Source organism: Silene latifolia, chromosome 2 (genome assembly GCF_048544455.1).
Source record: "Silene latifolia isolate original U9 population chromosome 2, ASM4854445v1, whole genome shotgun sequence".
Classification (NCBI taxonomy): domain Eukaryota; kingdom Viridiplantae; phylum Streptophyta; class Magnoliopsida; order Caryophyllales; family Caryophyllaceae; genus Silene; species Silene latifolia.
In genome coordinates this window covers 126,523,822-126,542,521 of record NC_133527.1, presented here as the reverse complement: position 1 = coordinate 126,542,521, position 18,700 = coordinate 126,523,822, and the positions used below count along the sequence as shown (strand labels likewise).

General features: G+C 33.5%; 1 protein-coding gene across 3 annotated transcripts; it reads left to right on the top strand.

Annotated features, from left to right (window-relative positions):
• Window positions 1-8,709: 8,709 nt before the first annotated feature.
• On the top strand, window positions 8,710-13,012 carry LOC141642956 (protein IQ-DOMAIN 9-like). 3 transcript variants are annotated; one of them, XM_074451951.1, is made up of 7 exons: window positions 8,710-9,075; window positions 9,329-9,423; window positions 10,111-10,252; window positions 10,707-10,859; window positions 11,264-11,491; window positions 11,946-12,059; window positions 12,367-13,012. In XM_074451951.1, exons 3-7 carry the CDS (start codon window positions 10,178-10,180, stop codon window positions 12,724-12,726), a joined length of 930 nt encoding a protein of 309 aa, XP_074308052.1. In that variant the 5' UTR covers window positions 8,710-9,075; window positions 9,329-9,423; window positions 10,111-10,177; the 3' UTR covers window positions 12,727-13,012. The 3 variants fall into 3 exon arrangements, with proteins under 3 accessions (XP_074308052.1, XP_074308054.1, XP_074308053.1); XM_074451953.1 differs by having other exon boundaries at window positions 9,312-9,423; XM_074451952.1 differs by lacking the exon at window positions 9,329-9,423.
• Window positions 13,013-18,700: the final 5,688 nt, after the last annotated feature.

Sequence of the window (18,700 nt, the reverse complement as noted above, 5' to 3'; positions counted from 1 at the left end):
AAGATATTAAAGAAAAATCTAATGTGTATATTACTTTTTCATGTTATTTATATAATAGGGTTTTTCTACATGATACCCTTGTACTTATTCGAATTCTATGTGATACCCCTCGCTTTTCAAAAATACCCGTGGTACCCCTAAACATGATAAAAACATCTTAAAATACCCAAAATGCTCTAATCCGCCTCTTTAGAATATTTAATTTATACATTTTTTATTGATTTTTTTGGGAATAATTTGTCATGTCATTAACATAAACATCGTCTACTCAATTGTAAACATATTTTCTTTACAAAATATAACATATTTAAACGTGATTTTTAGTAGATTGGGTATTTTTAGAACATTTTACTACATTTAGGGATACCACTTATATTTTCAAAAATATAAGGGTATCACGTAGAATGCGAAGAAACACGGGGTGTCACGTAGGAAAACCCTAATAATATTATATTACTTAATAATCATTACTTTTCTTTTAATTATTCAAACTCATTCGTGATCACTGTGTACATACATACTCGTTATCACAGTATTTAAACCTCTCAAAATCTCATATGTATTCATTTTGTAGCAATATAATTTTTTCGTTCCCACACTATAAAAACTTATATCTTAGTAGTTTTTTTTTTAAGTTTTGTTTTTAATATATACAATGACTCTTTAAAATATATTTTTCTTAATAAAATTAATGGTCTAAGTTTTATAACTTTCTTAAAATGTTTTTTTACGTAAATGTGAAATATTGTAAGATGCTCACTTTAATCATCTCTACATATCAAATTATGTTAATAAATATAATGAAAAGTATACTCGATTGAAAGCATTTTTTGCAATGAACGTTTTTATTTATAATTTAGAATTTTTATCAAAATATTTTTTTTAATAAATTTAGAATCAAGTCAATGTAATTATTTAATATAATTTTATAATAAAATTTATTAAATTATAATTAATATTTACTAAGATTTATGCTGCATTTATTATGTTTATATTTAATGTTCAAATTTGTAATTAATACTCGTATTTAATCTTTGGGTTGACACGTGTCGCATCCACAACGTTTCAACCTGATTTTATATATATATATATATATATATATATATATATATATATATATATATATATATATATATATATATATATATATATATATATATATATATATAGAGAGAGAGAGAGAGAGAGAGAGAGAGAGAGAGGAGTTCAAATGAGTCCACCTAAAATGGTGAGTCCACTAAGTCCTAATCCTAGCCATTGATCAACTAAGATGGATGGTTGAGATTTTAAAATTTTAAGATGAAAACTTTAATGTTTTATAACTGAAACTTTAATTTATTAGTTTAACTTTAATTCTTTTCAATTATAAGTTTAACTTTTATGGATGAAATTTTAATGCTAAAAATTAAAACTTTAATTTTTTTTGCCAATTTCTAATATTAAAATTTGAATTTATTTAATTTTACAGATTTATAAATAAAACTTTAATGTTTTACGAATGAAACTTTAATGCTAAAAATTGAAACTTTAATTTTTTAGCTAATTTAAATATTAAACTTTGATTTTTTTTATTTTTACTGATTTTCAAATATAACTTTAATGTTTTACTAGTGAAACTTTAATGCTAAAAATTGAAACTTTAATTTTTTTAAACAATTTTTAATATAGAAATTTAAATTTATTTAATTTTACTAATTTTTAAATATAACTTTAATGTTTTACGAATAAAACTTCAATGCCAAAAATTAAAACTTTAATTTTTATTCGCCAATTTCTAATATAAAAATTTGAATTTATTAAATTTTACTAATTTATAAATTCTATGTAAATATTATAATTTGATGAATGTAACTTTAATGTTTTACGATTGTAACTTTAGTCGTAATTTTTGAAACTTTATTTTTTTTTATGTAATTTAGGTATTATAATTTGATGAATGTAACTTTAATGTTTTACGATTGTAACTTTAGTGGTAATTTTTGAAACTTCATTTTTTTTATGTAATTTAGGTCCATGGCAAGTATAATTAATCAGCGAAACTTCAGTCCATATAAACGTAACTTTAGTCCATATGCCTTGTAACTTTAATCCAAGCCCCTAAAACTTTATATTAAAAACCACCCACAACCACCGCTACTTTCACCAACCACCATGACGTAACCCTGCAACCACCTCCACCACGAGCCACCATACGCGGAAGAGGAAAAAAAAAAGATCTGAAACGAAAAGAAAAAAAACAAAGCCGGTAAATCTGAAAATGAAAAAAAAAAAAAAAAACACCAAAAACAACACCCAACATATATCTGAAAATGAAGAAAAAAAATAAAAATAACAGAACCGCGACAAACACCCCACACGACCCAACAAAATACCACGACAACCACCAATGAAAACTGAAAAAAAAAAAAGAGAGAAAGGGGGAGGGATAGAGGCGGCGGCAGTCATAACCACCCCCAACCACCCCAGATGCCGCACCACAACACCACCCCACAACCAACAATCAAAGCGAAAAAAAAAAAAAAAGAGAGAAAGGAAGGTGGCGGCGACGGGTGGTGCCGAGGGAGAGCGAGAAGAGAGAGAGAGGAGGAAGGCGGCACGGGTGGTGTGAGGCGTGGTGGCTGCGGCCGAGAGGAGAAGGAGGAATGGCGTGGTGGTTGAGGTTGGGGCGAGGGCGGCAGAAGGAGACGAGGAGCAGGGGGCGGCGGCGGCAGGAGGAGAAGAGGGCGGGGTTGGTTTGGGAGGCGGGACGGAGAGAAAGGAGGAGGAAGAGAGGAAAGGGAGGAAGAGAGAGAAGCAAAGAGGAAGGGAAATGAAGGGAATTAGGGTTTGGTTGTTTTATATAGGGCTTTTATTTTGATTCAATCTCGGCCCTTAATTTTGTTCTAATCTAATGGTTTAGATTGGGACTCATGGGACTCACCTATACTAAGGGACTCACTTGATCCCATTTCTATATATATATATATATATATATATATATATATATATATATATATATATATATATATAAAAGATAACAATAATTCAAGTTTGGTTCAACTCTTTTAGTTTAGTTTAGTAAATTTAACTAATTCAAATTTATGAATTTGTAATCCTATATATTAAACGAACAACCACAGAGCTGACGTGTCAGCCTGTGGTTGAAAGTTCAATTTTTTTTATTTTCTTTACCTAAGGCCCCACCACATTACCCACTTTTCCCACTTTCTATGAATTTTGTGCAATTTTATCTTATTGCTAACAAACTAATCTTATCTAAAGTCCAAAGTTTTTCTTACGTATAAAATTAACATTTTTTTCTTATAAATATTAAGTAGTGTTTAAGGGTTGGACTCTCTAGATGAAAAAAATGTTAAAACTTGAAAAAATAACACGAAAAATTAACATTATGTAACGTTACTTTTAAAGTTTGGGTTGATATTTAAGCTCCAAGGATGACTCATATTTATAATCATAGGATTACCCCACATTATGTTAATCTTTCGATGTTGGACAATTCTATTATTTATAATAATAAGATCTCACACCTTATGTTAATCTTTTGATGTGAGACAATTCTACTATTTATAATAGGATGACCTCATATTTTCTACTATTTATAAGTAGTATGTTTAACACATCTACATTATTTTTCAATGTAGTGTGACATATAACATACTAAGAAGCTAGGTAGCACCAAAACGGACACGGACACGGGACACGGACACGACACGGACACGTGACACGGCATCTCTTGAAATTTAGGACACGGGACACGTTATTTAAATTTAATAAAATATATATTTTATAATTATAAACATTCGATTTTATTTTTATAAAAGTATTTGATATTAAATTTAAATAAGTGAAGCTAAAACTTGCCCTTGATTATAACTCGTTTTCATTTACCATCCAAACGAATCTTTTAATCAATCTCTTTCGACGGCTCATTTCACGCTTAAAGAACATCATTCACCCCAAATGATGTCCAAATGTCATGGACACGCGTCGGACACGGCCGAAATACCATGGACACGCGTCGGACACGTGCCCGAATAAATGTAGAAAGTTAGACACGGCTTTGTAGGTGTCCGACACGTTTCGACGTGTGTCCGAGGAGTGTCGGTGTCCGACACGGTGTCGGACACGGGACGGCTGATTAGGAGAAGTGTCCGTGCTACCTAGCTAAGAAGTACATCATCTTTTTCGCACCTAGTTCGACATCCAACTCGATAATAATTAAAACATTTTTCACATTATTTTTTATATCAAATTGTGAAGGTAATGATACAAACTCTTAAGAGCTCTCTAAGACAATTATACTTGAGAGAGATTCAAAAGATTTTGGGTTGATAATTAAATTTCAAGGATGCCTTCTATTTATAATCATAGGATCACCCCACTTTATGCTAATCTTTCGATGTGGACAATTTTATTATTTATATATAATCAATGTGGAACATATAAAATACTAAGAAGTATATCATCTTTGATATGTGTAAATAATATGAAATCTATACTCTAATGATAACATTTTTTTACCACGAATCTAATTATACTATTTTCATAATTTTTTTAACGATACTTTTTTCTTCAAATGAAATGTAAAAACTTTTTATATACAAAATCAATTGAATATAATTTATAAAATATATATTATAATAATTAAAAGATTTTTTTACTTTATTTTATATAAAAAATATTATTTATGATACTTTCCTAAATTAGTTTTTGATGATGTGGACAACTTATAATCGCTCGAAAAAAGTCTCTTTTATAAATATCAATTAGCCTTGCTTATAACCGTTGTAAATTATAACGGAGGGTTGTATCACCCTATCACCCCGAAAAAAGGTGTTGGTTAGGTTGGATTTATACCTCCGTTGTAAATAATAATGGATGTAAACAAGAATTTGTGTATGAATATATACTAGATTTAATGCCCGTGCGATGCAAGGACCATCTTGTAAAGTCTATTGTAATTGTAATACTTTAATTCATTTTGACAATGCGATTGAATATTTCAACCTCAAGATCAAATTCTTATGCTTATCTAATAAAAATATAGATAATATATATACGTTCAAATTTTAAAGTCAATAAGGCAGAGACACACTTTCGGTCTGCTTTTTTTCTCTAATAAATCATTTTCTTTTGAAATTCGGAATTTAAATAAGAGTAATCTCTCACAATAATTCTCCTAAAAATCAGACTGCTCATATCACTTGAACTTTAAATGAAACCACTCGAAGATTAATATAAATTTGCAATTGTTGAATTATTTGTTATCGCTCGAATTAATTCTTCTTTTTATAAGTAGGCTGCGATGCTCGAACCTAATAGAATTATGTTTTCTCATTAATGTTTCCTTCAAGGACTTGCAATAAGATATACTCCCAAATGATCCCCTTCCTTCTCTTTGGTTTTTTATGTCAAAGATAAAGTTAAAAAAAATGACCGGAACGTAGGAAATATGTGATGCCATGGATTCTATTTAAATTCCTATTTCATTATACCCGGTAGGTAATTGTTATACAATACAAAATGTTTATCTATATTACATTGCTGATCAAACTATGTAATTTATATATTAGGTTGGTTTTTGAAATTACATATTAAAATCCTATATTTGACCAAATCCAAGTTATCTATATTGTGTTTCTTAAAACGATTGGTAGAAAAAAGATTGATAACATTTGAATTGAGCATTTTGCGTACTAACCTCCAATTCCCACTAATTATAGGTGCCGTTTGGCCTTGATTATGTAAAATAACTTTTTCGTTTTAAAATGAGTTTATTAACAAGTTACTTTTCGTAAAAAAATTGATTGTTTAGACAAACTTTTGTAAAAATATTTTTTTAATAAATATTAATGTTTGGCCTAACTAATTTTTTGGGTTTTTAGGCAATAGAGTGAAAAGTAGAAGTAGAAGTAACAATTTGTTATCAACTTTTGGCTTTGCATTGAACTTTCTCATAATTAATAATAACCAACCCTGATTATTAGACCTAAGACGTTCATCAGTTTGCAAGGCTACGTATTGTTCTCGGAGTATGTTCAATGCAAAGTAGAATTGTGAATAATGATTCCTTTATCAATTGTTCATATTCCCTGCAAATCAAAATCAAACGTATGCAATTAGCGAACAAAAAAGTAAGAATAGAAAAACAAACAAACATGCAGACTAATCATGGTTTTGATAAATCATGAGGCAATAAGGAGTTATATATACACATTTAGGTGATTATGTTTGAGTAGTATTGTTATTCTCATAAAATAGTAGTTTGTGAACAATTCAATTACATATTAATAATAATAATGAGTTTTATGTCATACGTAATACATGAGAGGATACCTTTTTGTTGTATACTTTAATTATAACTTTAATTAATTTTAGATAGAATTTGGTCATAGGTAATTCGCAAAAACTGGACTCTCTATAATCGCTCGAAAAAAGTTTCCTTTAATAATATAGATAGAAGATAGATATAGATATAGATTAATCATAATATATTGAATAAAAAAATCAACTGTTGGAAAAAAATTCAATCAATTGAGAATACTAATATGATAACAATAAATATCAATAGTAAAATTAAGGGAAAACAAAAAATCATTTTTTATATAAAGTTCAAAATAAGAAAATATGTTAATTTGAATGAAATGAAAAAAAAAAGATAAATTATAAAAAAGTGGAAAAAATATTAGACTTAATAAAAAGCAAAATAAACTAATTTCCTAGAAAAAAAAAAACCCCAAAAAATGAGGTAACAGAAAATATACATATACAAAAATATCAATTAGAAATGTAGGACTATCGTCTTTAATTGCCTGAAATCGTCTGCAATAAGATTCATAAATATTTTTCTTTGAAATCCTTATAATCTACCTTCATGCATGAAGATAAAATATTTTATACTCTATTCTGAGTGAATTGAAAAGAGCGGCTGAATGGCGTAATATGGAATTATGGGCCAATGTGAGAATTGAGATGAAACAAGGATTTTACTAGGACAAATTGGGTAGATCCGTAGATGTATTTATATGGCCTATGGAACAAGGCGTGATTTTTTTTATGGGCTAAATTGGTACATTAAAATGTATGGTATATTTTTACTTAATGTTTTTTTTTTTTTTTAGACGAGTATATTTGTTTAAGACGGTCAAAAAGTTATAATAAATAAAAGTAGAATTTATAGAAAAATTTATAAATTTGTCTTAAACGCACATGTGGGATGATATTTGACCCATTTTAATGTTAGAACCGGATATATCTGTCTTAAGGAGAATGTAAATTCTCATTTAAGACGGGTTATCTTTTAAATTTAAGGCGAGTCAAATATGTCTATAAGGGATGAAAGCATAATGCATATGGAAAAGTAAAATATTTGTCCAATATGCACATGTGGGGTTATATTTGACCTGTTTTAATATTCAGATGGATACTTCTGTCTTAAAGAAGACTAGCTGATTTTGCAAGAGTTTATACGTGGATCTTACACCATATGTGTCAATTATATGGCCTAACTCAAAAGTAATATGTAATAATTATTAACGGGTGACAACATATATCGGCCCATGTTCGGATTATCGTGTATAACTCACAACGTATATTTTCCACAAATAGGATTATACATCCAGTTGTACCATAAGCATTGTACATTTGTACAACCAAGGTATAAGAATCCGAGATTATATGTATTTTTTTCTGAGCTAATTCAAGTTCATGTTTTTAATGTGTAAATGGATGAGTTCAATACTTTCTAACAAAACTCATATAATTTAACATAAAGCTCGGATACTTTATCACAAAACTCAGATTCTATCCCGTACAACATATACAACTGGTTGTATAGTCCATGAATTGTATATTTTCACAAGCTCATAAATAGCATGGGTCAACAAAAATATACAATACAATTTTCTTATAAGTATATGAAATGGTATCCAACTTTAATTATATATGAGTTTTTGTACATTTGATATGAGTTTATAAAAAAAGCATATCAAACACGTATCAACAAAGAAATCATATCAAAATAATTTTTAATAATAGCGAACCCGTGCAATTTGCACGGGTTTAAAACTAGTGATAAAAATTATGTTAACACTCCTCATAAGTTTGAGCAGACTAACCTTTATTGGTTTTTCGAAATATGAGACTAGTAATAAGTTAACCGTAAAAGATTTTAATTCTTTGAAAATATTTAACATCCAAAAAATGGAATGAGAAATGTACCAATTGTGCAAAACTATATATTTGGAAAACTTTCTTTGCATCATAAAAAGAAAAATTCTAACTTGTTTTGCATTTATAGGTTATTTAATTTCCAACAATTTCTTTCAATTAAACAAAAATCATCCATTGTGTACTCATTTAAATTGCACTTTCCAATCTAAATTTATTCATTCATAGGATATTTGATTTCCAACAATTTCTTTCCATTAAACAAGATCATCCATTTATGTACTCATTTAAATTGTTTATTTGCTTTAAATTCGTCCGAAGTTTTAACACCAACAAATTCGATCTTTTGAAATTATATTCATAGATAAAAATGGTTCCACTCAAATAGGAAGAATATTGCTTTAAGATCAAATAATACACACAAGTACACAACCATTACACTATTTGATTAAAAACTTAAAAAGGTTTGATACATTGCTTTCATCTAAAAAAGAGTTGATTATGAGTATAAATAAAATGTTTGTTCAAACAAACACCTTTTGAAAAACAACAACTACATTCACTACAAAATCCTCACCCACTCTTGATTATCCAACTCAAATCAAATTAATTAATAAATGAGTCTAATAAATCATTGATTTTGGTTGTTATCATAACATTTTCATTATTAAATTAAACCAAAAAAAAAGCAACAACCCTTTTGTATTCTTAATTAATTGATCAGTGTGCATAATTAGCTTTGATTATGCATTTGCTTCAGCTTTACTTACTTCTCTAATTAAGCGGCTTTGGTGGGTCATTACTCTGAAGTCATCACCATTTTTATGCTTCATTCTTCACTTTGCAAATATCAGAATTCAACCAAACTTACCAAATTAAGGAAATAATCTCTTCCTTGTCACACTGGTATGTCATACTATAATCCATTTTTAGATCTTCCCATTCATTTGTTTACCTTTTATAGTTATTGTGACAGAGTATTTTAGTAAAAGGTAAACAAATAATTGAGACGGTATGTTTTTTTAGTTAGCAAGTCTTTGTTCATTTTCTTGTTTTTATGTCTTCAAACTTTCTATATAGTTGGCATTGCTCCAGAGGTTGAGCTAGAATTAAAATTTGCTCTTTTTGATTTATATTCATAGTAAGGTCTGGTGTTCAGGGACATTTGGGCAGCAATAATCGATAAACTTTAAACTAATTTTTGGGGTAGCGAGTGTCACCCCTTGCTACCGGCTACCTGCATTGCTCTGTCATGTGAGTGTGCCCAGTTTCTCCCTTCTGTAATATTATTATTTTGATGAATATATCATCTTTACAATTCAGTAGTCTCTTCTGATGCATCATTATATTAGCAGTTTGTGCTATCATTTGACCTGAGTTGATTCACTAAATTGCCTTTAAATTCACATGTGTTGACTACTACATACTTAAGTCAGCAATTACTTTATTTTGCTGCTTAGTTTTTTGTTTTGTTTGACCGGTTAGAGTAATTTGGGGTAGTTGTTTTTCTATTTGTGAGAGGGGACAATATTTAAATTTGATGGCCGGAGTAATTTAGGTGGATCGGCTGGTTGTTTTTGAGGTTAGCATTTCTCCATGTGTGTGAATATAGGGGGATGCAGTCCTCAAGACTGGTCGAATAGCTAGTAATACGTATACCTATTTATCATGATGCTTGTATGCTATCAGTTCCATCTAAATTTAAATTGAAAACTTGGGATGCAATCTCTATTAGAATACTACTTCATACTGGTGTGAAAACTTACTGCCACACACTAATATTTTGTCACCGGTATGCATTGCCTTCCATTTATGATGAGTATGCCTTCATGTTAAAATTACATTGCTCATATGTTGATGATAATACACTCTTTTACTCTTATTTTGATTTATTTTCATAATGTTTTCAGACATACTTCATAATTTGATAATGTTTTTCAGGCATAAGATTAAATAAAGAATAGAGTGCTCTGTTAATCTGTTCATACCTGAATATCCGAATATCAGAATGGGATCCGGAAATTGGTTCAAGAAAATTATTAGCAAGAAGAAAGTGAAGGTTGACAAATCAAGTCTAACAAAGGTTTGCAGCTTCATTTTTTATGATGTTTTGTGTAATGTTGAATTGTGCTTATTGGTAAAAACAAAAAATGTCAAATTTTGTTTTACAACAGTTTCCTTCTGTACTAATGCGAAATATGTTAATTTCGAGCTCTAAATCTTCTGGATACATAAACTCACTATGTAAGACTATAACATGATGTTGAAACTTGTTTTGATATTCAAAAATGTAGTGTATTTGAGCCTCAATGATTCACTTCATCTATCGCATACCTCTCATTTTCAGACTAACATAACATCTATAAGTATACCGCAAAAAGGGAAGGTATCTCTGGGTAGGATTCTTATTTTGCTCGTGTCTATCCAACTAATACATTATGAATCAAGGCACAAAGACAGCTACTTGCTTCATGTCCTTCAGATATTTGTTGATTAATGTTAATCACATAGTAATATCACATTGCATTGATTTACAGGGTTCTAACAAGACAAGTGGCTCGAAAAGTAAAGACCTTAATGTAGAGGACAATGGCAATGGCAAGGTCAGCTCTAAATCTAATGGTGCTCTTCCAAAGCTCAATGAAGATGTTGCAGCTACTAGGATACAGACTGCAATCAGGGCCTACATGGTACATTATGAACTTGGCTATTCTTCCATATGATTTCAGGACTTACAAATAATTCCGCTGACTTAGCTTTGAAAGGCGCAAGGCACTCCAATGGGATGAACAGTTCTGGAGGGACTTTCTGTCTCAAGGGGTTTTAAGACCCCGCACATGTTTTTTTAAGTACAAGTTGTTTGTACCAAACTAAGTTTACCTAATCCTAACATTTTATAGTTTACGACCTCATAATGAAAGGAATATGATGTCAATGGAACAAATATTGCAATCTAGAAGAAAATATTGTAGAAATTGCATAGTAGAACTTGTCTGTAAGGCACGCCTAAGACACTTTTTGCTGGTAATGTAAATAGTCACGGTGGTAGGGTGACAGTTTCTAATGTGTCATGAATTTTTTGTTTTGTCTGTAGGCAAGGAAAACTGTAAGGCGTATGAAAGGTACAATAAGATTCCAGAAACTTACAGAACTTAAGTCCGTGAAAAAACAATGTACGAGCACATTAGCTCATCTGCATTCATGGAGTAGGATACAATCTGAAATTAGAAACCGCCGTCTGAGTATGGTTATTGAAGGACGTCGCACCCAAAAGAAGCTAGATAGCCAACTGAAGCTTGAGGCAAAACTTCATGACTTGGAGGTATGTATGATACTCAAGATCAACTTATAATTAGACTGCCATTCTTCACTTGTTTCAAAGAGAAGAGTTTTTTGGTGGCAAATCATGGATTCACTGCATTCATATGATTATTATAGTGCATCTTTCCTTCTTTAGCAATTCCAAGGGATGCACTTAGATCTGAGGCTTCATGTCGTCACATAGCTTTTGATGCAGCCGACGATATCTTGGCCTCGTGATTAAGATGGAGGTACAATCAGGTTCAAAGAGACCAAAACTCCCTCCCTCGTTGCATTGGCATTATTGAAACGTGAAACCATTGTATCAGATAACGTCCCACTGCATCGCGACCAGCTACTGCATTCTGAGGCAGTATCTGCCACATATGTTATAGGAAGGCCGAGAGTAGGCTGCAGCAACTGATTCCAAATGTCTCAAACTGAGATTTAATACTATGTATATGCTCTTTTGACAGGTGGAGTGGAATAGTGGCGCTGATACAATGGAGGAGATACTAGCAAGAATACATCAAAAAGAAGAGGCAGCGGTGAAGAGGGAGCGAGCAATGGCTTACGCGTTCAACCATCAAGTATGTAGCTCAATTAATCATAATCATGTTTATATTTCGCTTAGTTTTTACTTGCTCCAACAATTTGTGTTGCCTCTTTTGACTTTGTTGGTAACCTTTAACCATAATTCGCCAAATATTTCTGAAGTTACAGGGTCTTAATGTCTCATCAAAACTAATTATTTTCATATTTTTAAAAATTATTTTTAAAAAAATAGCGGTCAAAGATGACTATCAAAATTAAAGGAGGCACTAAAAATAGAAGGAAGAAAGTATTTCCCTTGCTTTTTACTACTGTATTTGACTTTGTACGATACATGATTTCTAGTGGAGGGCAAATTGCAACCAAAATCAAGGCCCTTATGCTTCGGAGCTTGGGAAAGCTAATTGGGGATGGAGCTGGAAGGAACGATGGATAGCTGCTCGGCCATGGGAAAACCGATTGCCATCTCCATCTATCAGTCCGAAGAAGGTGCAAAATAAGCCGACAATCAAGGCTGGGAAGAACAGCTATCTTTTATCTACTCAGAAATCAGTTCCTTCCAAATCCGCCATGCTTAATTTAAAGGCAACTGAAAAGGGCAGAAGATTGTCATACCCAGGAGCCGAGAAACCAGTTCTGAAAAAATCAGATACTCCTACAAAACTACAAGAAGCAACTGTCGAGAAAACGAAGTTGGTGTCTTAGGAGAAAACATACAGATTCACGGATTCCGCTCTAAACTTCCAATTAATCATTTTCTTTAAAATGCTATTATTATTAATCTTATCACAAATTACTTAAATTATGTATACTTTGCTGGTGTGTGTATAGTTTGCTAATTGATACTGAATAAACATATAGGCACTCATCTGGCGTTGTCAATTCCGTTAATTTTTTTTTTCACTTTTTCCTTGCATTTTCATTTCTATCTGTAAATGTTGAAGAGAATGTACTATTTATGATGTATATAAAATGCAGTTTTGAAAGATAATCCATGGATGCTGCGACACTGCAAGACGGTCTTTTTTATTTAACATTCACTACAGACCCCTAACTTAATAGGGGATGCATACACTGAACTACCATAAAACTGACAAGGGCATTGCATTAAGAAAGAGGCAACTTATAATCTTGCATACAAGTTTCAAATATCAGCTATTGATTCAACATGATTGTTGGATGCTGGTATGGGAAATATTCCCTGATTAAACCCCTCAAACTCTTGCTGATATTGATGCCTTTGGGTTGAATTATACGACTTTGAAATCTCGTTAGAGAACGGAGTTCTGACAGATGGTTCACATGAAGATGAAGGAAAGCATGAATTTTCGGTCATGTGAAGGTGAGGAAGTACCGCAGAGTTTTCCATGTAACTGTTTCCTGATGAGTTGTTTACATAATCAGATAAGCTGGGGATGTTCTGAACATAGACAGCCGCCTCAAATTCTCCTTCATCAGACATTTTGAGGTCATTGGAGTGACCCGGGCGAACAAGGTAATCATAGTGTTGAGAAGATATGTAGAATAACTTATCAATGGAGTCTTTAGACTTGTCGATAAGCCAATCAATGGTGTCGCTGGCACTTTCATAGCCAAGTCGATCCTGGACATCGTAGAATTGAATAGCTGTGTCGGGTGACAAACGAACCCTCCGGTCTTTTGGACCTCGGGCAGTGTCGACTTTAGTAGGCCGATATTTTGGCTTTGATGGGCGTGTGGTAGGGCCGCCTAGAATGTCAACTGTCTTTCCTGATGCACCCATCTGATTCTGTAGCGTTCAGGTAGTTTCACAAATGTTACGAAAATGAATAATGAATGTAAATGATTTAGTTAGGGTTTGAAGTAGAGTAGTTATGCTCTATGTGTTGTTATATAAAGTGTTCCAATAATTGGCATGATTTTGGCTTCTCCTTGATCCACTGTATAACTTTTAGAAGTTGCATCAGAACAACAGACTCTTGCTTGATTCCCTGTAGAAATAGTTATTGTGTCAGGTTGATTCAAAAATCCTGGAAAAAACAAAACGACAGCTTATATCAGTTCATATGTTGGGCAGTTTAAAAGTCACAATATGTTTTGGACAAGGTAACATAGCTAGCTTAAATCGCGGAGTATCCATTAACACTCAAAAACTAAATAAGCGAAAATGCTTAACGATCATATCATCAGTCTTGAACAATCATTCAAATAAAACACGGCGCGATGTATGCATACAAATACAACAAACTCATCTAATGTTATCTATCTATATACCTCATTTTAGAAGCGAGTCAATGATTTGTTGTCCGCATACAACAGAGTCTTACTTTCTGTTCAATATTCTGTTTTTATATCAACTGTTACGGAGCCGTGTGGTTATATGACCAACAATTCTGTTTTTATATATTCATCGGAAAAGTAAATGCAATCAAGTTAATTGAACATAGACAAGACTGAAGAGGATGCAATCAAGTTGTCAAGTATCTGAATAACTGACTGAAACATAACTAAAACTTCTGTTTCTACCAAGTATATTTTTTTATTTTGTAATCAAGTAGTAATGTGTTCCTTTTGTGGGCCACCTTGATATGACAACTTTTTTCCCCTGCATTCTCTTACTTAACAGATCTTTACCTTTAAATGCTTCATTTTACTTATTCTATGAATTCACTCTCATATATTTGTTTTAAGATTAAAATCATCACATACCACCTGACTTGCATAGATGGGAGTCTGAGACAAAGTTTTTTGGCAGTCTCTAGACATTCTGTTTTTGCATCATCTAACTTATTTAACATGTTTTAAATTTAAGACGGATATGAAAAGTTAACCTTGTTTCATAGGAGCTAGGAGAATTAGTGAAGCATGATAGGAGGAGGGAAAAGAGAGGGGAAACATAGAACTACAAGTGACAGCATCTACGGATGTATATGAAAGTGACATTGCAACATGGTATGTGTCTTTTGTTGTTCCCTTTAAATAAAGTCATGTGTGCTCGTACACCACGCTTCTGTACTTATTACTGTGTCTATAGTGATCACTTCAATTCAAACTGATGTTAAATGGGTGGTTAGGACTTGTTTCATTGTAAGTAATGTGATTAATATTTTTTTTGTATTTTAGCGAGGTGGTACCCTGACACTGTACCACGTACTGTTAGGTTCCTATTTGCTGAAGTATGGGTGCGGGTTTGTGGCTTGTCATTTGAGTACCTCAATATGCATGTTGCTCAGGTTGCGGGTAAGCTCCTCAGTCATCAATTTCAGGTTGAATCCTTTCAATTCGTGCCTGAAATGACTACCTAAGAATTAGGGTTTGTATTAAGCTAAATGAACCCCTGATGCCGGGCTTTTTCTTGGCTATGGAAACGGGTCATTTGCTTTGGGTTCAATTCAGGTACGAGAATGTATTCAAATATTGTGTTAAGTGTGGGAAAATAGGACATAAAGGAGCTCAATGTAGGGAGAGTTTGGTGTCTATTGTGTCTGGGATTAAGAAAATGCTTGATAGGTCGGTGGAAAAGGGTTTTGAGGTTTTTCAGGCGCATAGTAATCATACCATGTTTAACATGGATCTCAGGGCTATGCCTTCTACGACCAAATTCTTATCACCAAGAGTTAGTGTGGGGAATAATAGGCGAATGAATGGGCAGGGAAGTAGGAGAGAATCACCAGAGAGATATGTTGACTATGACTTAGGGATCACTTCTGAAGAGAGGGTTACTCCTGGTATAAGGTTTGCAGTAACTGCACAATCTTTTGCTGGCCCTGTTGTTTTCCGGATTGGACGAGGAGTGTCTGGGAATGAAGAGGGGACAGGCCAGGAGGGGAGATAGAGGGACGATGGGTGAAGCTCAGGGGATGATGGAGGAGGTGACAAGAGCACCTAATACTGAAGCTGTCATAGCTCCTGCTGTGCCTATCCAGGATGTTGAGATGCACAATGTTGCAGACCAGAATGTAGGGGGTTTGATTCAGGGTGCTGGGGGGTGGATAAATGAGGAAGATGAACATCATGAGATGTATCATAGTGCTGAGGAAGACTTTGGCTCACATGGGAATGGTATTAATAGGCAGTCTGCTGAAGTTTTGGTACAATTACAGGAAAATGATCCATATGTTATTTATGCTGGTGAAGGTAACTTGAGTGGAGTGCTTGATAGGGATATGAGGATACAGAAAGCTATCAGTAACAGAGTTGAAGGGGATGAGCAGTGGGCACGTGATACGAATGCTGAAGCGAATAAAATAAAAAGACGATTTTTGTGCTAGGGATCGAACTCGTGACTCGTATAATCGAGGGACAAGTTGATTCCGTAGAGATATTTGACTAAAAGTCAGATTAGACTTCGAGTCAATGGGATATTTGCTCGAAATAGACCTATATCTCGAACAATGGGTGCTTAAGTTAAAGACCTATTTAACTTAAATCAAAGATTGTACTTTCTCAAATCTGAATTTTCTGATCAACCTTGATCGTTTTTCTGGAATTTTTATTAACTTTCAATCGATTTAGAATAACGTACAACTCTAGCTTAAATAGCCCTAATTTGCTAACAGTAAAAGACTCCTAAATGAAATAGAAAACAATAAATTAATCTGACAACTAAAAGATAATAATCTAACTAATGAAATCTAATCTTTTGATTAGTTTTATTCCGTCCTAACTACTCCTAATTGCATCAGCTACCACTAATTCAAACCCGTGTTCGATCCCTGGCACTGCACTAATTTAATTTAATTAATAGTGCCATCAGAATTGTATCAGCACGTTTTGATGATGAGCTCAGGGGTTACAACCAATTTTTTGACCCCCCGCTAGTGGAATGCCAATTAGGTATCACTATCCCGATGGGTCTGTCCACCAGGTGGTTGAAGGGACAAATTTGAATGGTTTCAATCATGCTGAAGGGGCAGAGCAAGGGGTTTTGGGCCAAAATGAGGTAATTATCATCAGTGATTCTGACTCATCCATGTCAGAGGCGCCTGGTAATGTATGGATTGAGGATCCTACTGCTGCATTAGAGTCTAATGAGGGCTTATTTGAGGAAAGGTTTAATGATGCTGTTATTTTGATATCATCTACTGAGGAGTCTGGGGCAGCAATGACTGCTAATCCTGTGACTATGGGGGGTGCAAGTGCGGTTGCTACTACTGAGCGAGAGAATGAAGCTTTTGATGAGAATTGATTTGATGGAAAGGCTCCTATTTCTTTGAAGTCTGTTGGTATTGAGAGGAAGGAAAGGGAACTGCAAGTTGGGTCTTCTACACTGCAGTCATTAAAGAAGGTTTTTTAGGAAGCTAGTAGCATGGATAGAACTCTTTTTGAAGTTGGTGAGGGAAGCAAGAAAGGCAAGAATAAGTTGTTTGATATCCCTGTTGTTGGCTCCATGTCAAAGCTGATTGCTGAGGTTTCGCCAGGAAATATTTCTGATGGTTTCATGGGTCTGGCTAATGCGTACCATGTCTCTGATCTACAATTGACTCATAGGGAGGAAATAAGGATGGCCAGGAAAAGAAAGTGCAGTACTAAGATCGTGGACTACATTGTGCCTGAGAAAGCAAAGGAATCCCTGGATAATGCTAAGGAGTATCTAAGGCAATTAGCTAAGAGGAGTTGTGAGGGAGATGGAATCTTGACTGGCAGAAATGAGGGGAAACGTTTTGGGTTTAGGGTGAGTGTTCAGGATGTCATTATGATTGATTCAAGTGAATCATCATCCTACTCTGTTAATGGAGTTGCTGCTGATGCTGGAGTTGGACTGCTTGATGGCTTTGCGGAGGTTGGGCCTTCACAACCTCCATTGTCACCATGATTGGACTAGTATGGAATTGTAGGGGTATTAATAACACGCTCGCCCCTACAATTCCGAAGATAAGAGCGTTACTAGATAGTAAGTATTATGACTTTCTTTTTCTAATGGAGACCAAATGTAATGCGAATAAAATATTCCCTATGTTTAGATCGTTAGGTTTTGTCTAATACCTAAGACAGACAACCCAGAGGGTGTCTCGGACTACAGGCCCATTAGCCTTTGTAATGTATTCATGCGTATTGTGTCTAAATGTATAACGAATAGAGTTGCAAAGGTTATGGGGTCTCTGGTGAGTGAAGCACAAAACGCCTTTGTACCTGGGCGATATATTAGTGATAACATATTACTTGCCCATGAAACTATCCATCGTATCCTGAACCATAAAAAGGGAAAGTATGGCCGGTGTGTCTTTAAGGCTGATATGAGTAAAGCATATGATAGAATAAAATGAGATTTTTTGGAAGCGGTTCTCCTTCGGTTTGGCTTTCCGATAAGATTGGTGCATCTCATTATGAACTGCGTCACCACGGTCTCCTATGAGGTCTTATTTAATGGATCTCCGTTACCTCGTTTTCAACCGCATTGTTATTTGCGGCAGGGCGATCCGTTATCCCCTTTCCTTTTTATACTCTGTATGGAAGTGCTAGGAGGTCAGATTGAGTATGCCAAGGAGGTAGGGCTTTTAAAAGGGATCACCTTGTGCCAACAGGAGGAACCCATCACACATTTATTATTTGCTGATGATTCCTTCTTTTTCTTCCAAGATAAAGGACAAGCGGCGGCTAACCTGAAAAGGATTATAGATGAATACTGCGAGGCCTCAGGACAAAATTAGACTTGGATAAATCAGGAATTCTCTTTAGTCCAAGTACGTGTTTAGCAAAG

Coding starts and splice junctions, on each gene's coding strand:
- LOC141642956 (XM_074451952.1), top strand. CDS start 10,178: ATGGGATCCGGAAATTGGTTCAAGAAAATTATTAGCAAGAAGAAAGTG. Junction 11,492..11,945: donor CAAAACTTCATGACTTGGAG/GTATGTATGATA, acceptor CTCTTTTGACAG/GTGGAGTGGAATAGTGGCGC. Junction 12,060..12,366: donor CTTACGCGTTCAACCATCAA/GTATGTAGCTCA, acceptor CATGATTTCTAG/TGGAGGGCAAATTGCAACCA.